This window comes from Chiloscyllium plagiosum, chromosome 13, assembly GCF_004010195.1.
Source record: "Chiloscyllium plagiosum isolate BGI_BamShark_2017 chromosome 13, ASM401019v2, whole genome shotgun sequence".
Classification (NCBI taxonomy): Eukaryota; Metazoa; Chordata; class Chondrichthyes; order Orectolobiformes; family Hemiscylliidae; genus Chiloscyllium; species Chiloscyllium plagiosum.
Genome location: NC_057722.1, coordinates 53992735 through 53998592, shown reverse-complemented (window position 1 = coordinate 53998592; position 5858 = coordinate 53992735). Strand labels below are relative to the sequence as shown.

General features: G+C 45.3%; 1 protein-coding gene across 1 annotated transcript in view; it reads left to right on the top strand.

Annotated features, from left to right (window-relative positions):
* LOC122556042 (transferrin receptor protein 2-like) overlaps positions 1-5858 on the top strand; it is a 28458-nt gene that overhangs the window by 5613 nt on the left and 16987 nt on the right. Inside the window, exon 5 of the mRNA XM_043702437.1 lies at positions 3739-3802. Within this exon, the coding sequence (XP_043558372.1) occupies positions 3739-3802 (64 nt within the window). The remainder of the gene's footprint in view (positions 1-3738; positions 3803-5858) is intronic.

Here is a 5858-nt window from a genome sequence, read left to right as displayed (position 1 = left end):
TGTAGTTCTTTGGCCAGTTTGTATGATGGTGTCCCTGGTAGTGATATTATGGGTCTGAGTGGGATGTCTGGTTTGTGCACTTTAGGTAGTCCATAGAATCTGGGGGTGTTGTTGCTTTCAGGTTTCATTCTTTGTAGGTCCGACCTGGTTATCTGTCCGTTTTTTTGTAGATTCCTCAGTGTGTTATTTATCCTATTGGTGAGCTGTGGGGTGGGGTCAAACTCCCTCTTTTGGTAGGTGTTGGTATCTGCAAATAGTTGTGCTTTTCGGGTGTATTCTGCTTTGTCCAAGATGACCGTCATTCTGCCTTTGTCTGCTGATAGTATGATTATGTTCTTATCGTTTCTTAGTGATTTTAGTGCTTCCCTCTCCTTGGTGTTGAGGTTATGTGTTTGTCTTTTCCTTGTTATCAGAGGTACGATACTTTGCCTCACTGTTTGTTGTGTCTCTTCTGTCAGTCCATTGTTCCTGTGTGTGCATTCTAGTGCTGCTAGGAAGTCTGCTGTCTTGGCGTCCCTGTGGTTGTAGTTGAGTCCCTTGGTCTGTATTGTTCTTTCCGTGTCTGTGAGCTGTCTATGGGAGAGGTTTTTAACCCAGGTGTGTGTTGTGGTGTCCTCTTTGTTGTGTGTTAGTTTGGCCATTTTTTATTTTAGTGTCGTTTTTTTTGCGGTGTGTGGTCCTGTTCTGTCCTATGGTGACAGCCCGTTCTATGGTCTGGGTCCATTCCTGATTAGTGGTTTTTGAAATTAACGACTTTTGGCGTGCAATTTCTTGTCTGTATTTGTGAAGTCTGTTGTGCGCGTCTGTAATCATTACCTGGATCATCCTGAATCCGTTCTGTCTGGCTGTGTCCCTGGCTGGTGGATTGTTGACTGGCGATCTGTAGACTGGCGATCTGTATCTGACACATGGTGGAAGGATTCGATTCTTTCGGCATTCATGCAGGAACCGGAGTTGTTCGTATATGGCGCTTAGGCGGTTAGCACAGGATTCCCATTTCCTGGCTTGTCTTAGCGTCTCTCGCCCGTAGGTGTTCAAAGTTTGGGTGAAGATTTGTAGCTCGGGTGCTCGTTGTTGTGGTTCTGTTTGCCGAGCTGGAAAACAGGAAGACAGCTAACGATCCGCATCCGTGAACATCAACTAGCCACGAAACGCCACAACCAGCTATCCTTAGTAGCCACACACGCAAACGGCAAGCAACATGAATTCGACTGGGACAACACTACCATTATAGGGCAAGCCAAACAAAGAACAGCCAGGGAATTCCTAGAAGCATGCCACTCATCCACAAACTCCATCAACAAACACATCGACCTGGACCCAATATACTGGCCACTACAGTGGACAGCTGAAACTGACAATCGGAAGCGGCAGGGACAGGCCACTATAAATGCCAGAGGAAACACCACAGAAGCGCTTCACAGGAGGCTCCCAAGCACTGAGGATGTCACCTAGACAGGGGACGAAACGTTTGCAACAAAAATTTCCAGCTCGGCGAACAGAACAACAACGAGCACCCGAGCTACAAATCTTCACCCAAACTTTGAATAATTACTTTAAGACAGCTGATGACCATTTTCTCAGGACTAAGACTCAATGAATAAAAGTGGATCAATTAACGACACCTGATAGATTAAATAAAATACCAAATCTTCACGTTGAACGTATGACATTCTTAAAAACACTGCCGAATGACTGAGTAAAGACTTTCCAATGTAATTTCCTCCATGTTAAGAGACATACTAAGGGGCAAAGAGCACATGGTGTTGGGGGCAAGTTACTAGCATGGATAGAAGATTTGCTGACTGGCAGAAAGCAGAGTGTGTCGACAAAGGGGTCTTTTTGGCAGCCAATGAGTAGTGGAGTTCCGCAGGGGTCAGTGTTGGGGCCACAACTATTCACGTTATATGTTAACAATCTGGATGAAGCATTTAAGAGTACTGCTGCTAAATTTGCAGATGCCACAAAGATAGATGGAGGGCGGCTTATGGTGAAGAAGAGAGACTGCAGAAGAACTTGAACCAAGCTCCAAGATGAAATACAATGTGGGAAAGTGTGAAGCTATTCACTTTGATGGAAAAAATAGAAGCATAGAATACTTTGTAAATCTGAATCAAAGGAACTCTGGTTCCTAGTTCAGGATTCTCCTAAGGTTAACGTGCAAGTTCATTTGGGAATTAGGAAGGCAAATGCAGTGTTAGCATTCATTTATAGAGGGCTGGATTATAAGAGCGAAGATGTACTGCTGAAGCTGTATGAAGCGCTAGTCGGACCATATTTAGAATATTGTGAGCTGTTTTCTGCTCTGTATCTAAGGAAGGATCTGCTATCCTCAGGATGTAGAGGAGGTTCACAATGACTACAGGAATGAAGAGCTTGTCATATGAAGAGCAGTTGAGGACTCTACTCAGTGGAGTTTAGAAGGATGAGGTGGAGGGGGCTGCGGAATCTCATTGTAGTTTACAGAATACTGAGGCCTAGAGAGTGAACGTGGAAAAGATGTTTCCACTAGTAGGAGAGACTGAGACCGAGGGTACTGCCTTAGAGTGAAATAATGACCTTTTAAAACTGAGTTGAGGAATTTCTTCAGCCAGAGAGGGTGGTGAATCTGTGGAACTCATTGCCTTGGAAGACTGAGGCCAAGTCTTGCACTTATTTATGACAATGATATGTTCTTGGTTAGTAAGGGGATCCAGGAATAGGAGAAGAAGGCAGGAAAGTGTGGTTGAGAAACATGTCCGCTATGACCAAATGGTGAGCAGACTTGATGGACAGAATGGCCTAATTCTGCTCCTGTACCTTATGGTTAAATAGCCCATGTTTTCATCTTTTTTCATCCGATGAATACAAATATTATAACACATATTTGTGCAGTACTTTTGTAAAATAGGAATATAACCATCGCCACAGCAATACCAGAAATGTGAATTTTACTGCCATTATACAGTACATGCCATTGCATTTGTTGAGAAAATTGGTTTTGAGTCTTTATTGCTTTTAGGAATTTTAATGTAACATAATAGCATAATATTTATTAGAATCATTTGAGCTGACTTCAACAAGTATTTATGTACCTAACTAAAATAAAACAAAACTGCAGATGCTGGAGCTCTGAAACAGAAATTGCTGGCAATACATCAGTGGGGAAAAAAGCAGAGTTAATGTGATTCTTTTTAACTAATGTGCTCTTTAATCAATACAACCCAACATTCTATGTGGTTATTTCATTCTATGTCTGCTTTTTTTTCAAGTCTCCAAACAGGAGGCTGATTTTTAAACCACCACTAATAATTCCATATAGCTAGCAATGGAAGGTACATAAATTGCTGCAGGTGACTGACGTTTTAATTGGCAGGATAGTTAGTCAGACAAAGACAAATCCTGTTCTAAATCAATTTAAACTTTGAACTTCAACTAGCATCACTGACATGAAGTTTCCATTTCAAACTGGTGATTGCATGCAACGTGTACAAAAAAGTAGGAATGGGGTAGCACGTAGCATCTAGAATGGAAAGATTAGTTATGTTTGTAAGGTTTCTTGCCATTGTAAGAATGTTAATGGAGATATATATCCTTTGTCAATACTGTGATTAATTTTGGAGAGGGATGAAAGAATGGACCTTGTTTTCAGATTGTTTAAAATTAGCAAAAAGCAATTTCTAATTTAGTATATCGTAGTTTAGTTTAGTACATTAGTATTTTCATAAATTGAATTTATTGATGTGTTTTTTTTTTCAGGGATACATGTCTGTGTTACATTTGAAAGTCTGTACCTACTTTAGTCTTGACAGAGCTGTACTAGGTAAGTCAACAGTGACGTTCCTTATTTGAGAGTCTATAGGTAAGCTTAGTTTCTTTTTAAAAGACTGCATTTGCTAACATGATTGCATGTGTTATGTGCTGCTTTAAATCGCGTATGCACGTTTCCAGGGGGACTCAGCCCAGCGATGGAAGAAAACCGGGAGGATCTGGGAAGTTGGAGTGGGTGAAGAGATTTGGACCAAGGAGATCAGGAGGGGAGGGTTTGGGGAAAGTGGGGGCAGGGCAGAAAGTCAGGGGAATTGTGGATGATGTGGAACGATGTCGTGGTTAGATCCTCTTCCTTTTCCCTCCAGTGTTCCCTCCTGTCCACTCCCTTCACTACTGAGTCTCCAGTTCAAAATTACATGAGCTTCCCTGCATTTGCACATGACATCGCACGTCAGGTCTACACGATGACATATTGCTTGGAACTGTGCGTATCTGTGTTCCTGAATGTGTGAATGTGTAGTTGCCTATTGCTGCTGGTGTCAGCCAAATGGATTTCCTAGCACTTGAATCTTCCCCAGATGGTAAGCTAGAATTTGGTTGGAATAAGGGGAAAAAAGGCTGGAGTAACTTGCGTTATTTTACTCTTGTTTACCATTATTATATGCATGCACTTTTTTTTCCCCAAAGGTTTAACTCAGTTACTTCCTTTGATTTTGCTCCTGGTATGGCATCAGTTTAAAAATTAACTCCATTTGCATTGAATGTTGAAACATTAATGAATCACCCTGTGCACACCAACACACACTACTGCCATCATGAAATAGCAAGTTTGCATTTGTCTTTTATTACTTGGCCAATTTCATACATATGAGATGGAAATGTGTTGCTGGAAAAGCGCAGCAGGTCAGGCAGCATCTAGGGAACAGGAGAATCGACGTTTCGGGCATTAGCCCTTCTTCAGGAATGAGGAAAGTTGGTCCAGCAGGCTAAGATAAAAGATAGGGAGAAGGGACTTGGGGGAGGGGCGTCGGAAATGTGATAGGTGGAAAGAGGTCAAGGTGAGGGTGATAGGTCAGACTGGGGGGGGGGGGGAGAGGTCGGGAAGAAGATCTCAGGTTAGGATTTCCATCTCAGGCGACCGAATCAACACGGACATCTACTACAAACCGACCGACTCCCACAGCTACCTGGACTACACCTCCTCCCATCCTGCCCCCTGTAAAAACGCCATCCCATTCTCCCAACTCCTTCGTCTCCGCCGCATCTGCTCCCAGGAGGACCAGTACAAAATACGTACAACACAGATGGCCTCCTTCCTCAAGGACCGCAATTTCCCCCCCGACATGGTCGACGGTGCCCTCCACCGCATCTCCTCCACTTCCCGCTCCTCCGCCCTTGAGCCCCGCCCCTCCAACCGCCACCAGGACAGAACCCCACTGGCCCTCACCTACCACCCCACCAACCTCCATGTACAGCGCATCATCCGCCGTCACTTCCGCCACCTCCAAACAGACCCAGCACCAAGGATATATTTCCCTCCCCTCCCCTATCAGCTTTCCGTAGAGACCACTCCCTCCGCGACTCCCTTGTCAGATCCACACCCCCCACCGACCCAACCTCCACTCCCGGCACCTTCCCTTGCAACCGCAGGAGGTGCAACACTTGCGCCCACACCTCCCCCCTCACTTCTCTCCAAGGCCCCAAGGGAAACTTCCATATCCGCCACAGATTCACCTGCACCTCCACCCACATCATCTACTGCATCCGCTGCAGCCGGTGTGGCCTCCTCTATATTGGGGAGACAGGCCGCCTACTTGCGGAGCGATTCAGAGAGCACCCCTGGGCCACCCGGACGAACCAACCAAACCAACCTGTGGCACAGCATTTCAACTCCCCCTCCCACTCCACCGAGGATATGCAGGTCATTGGACTCATCCACCGCCAAACCACAACAACCCGACGGTCGGAGGAGGAGCATCTTATCTTCCGACTGGGAACCCTCCAACCGCAGGGGATGAACTTGGACTTCACCAGTTTCTTCATCCCCCCTCCCCCCACCTTGTCTCAGCCGGATCCCTCCAGCCCGGCACCCCCTTCCTGACCTGCAG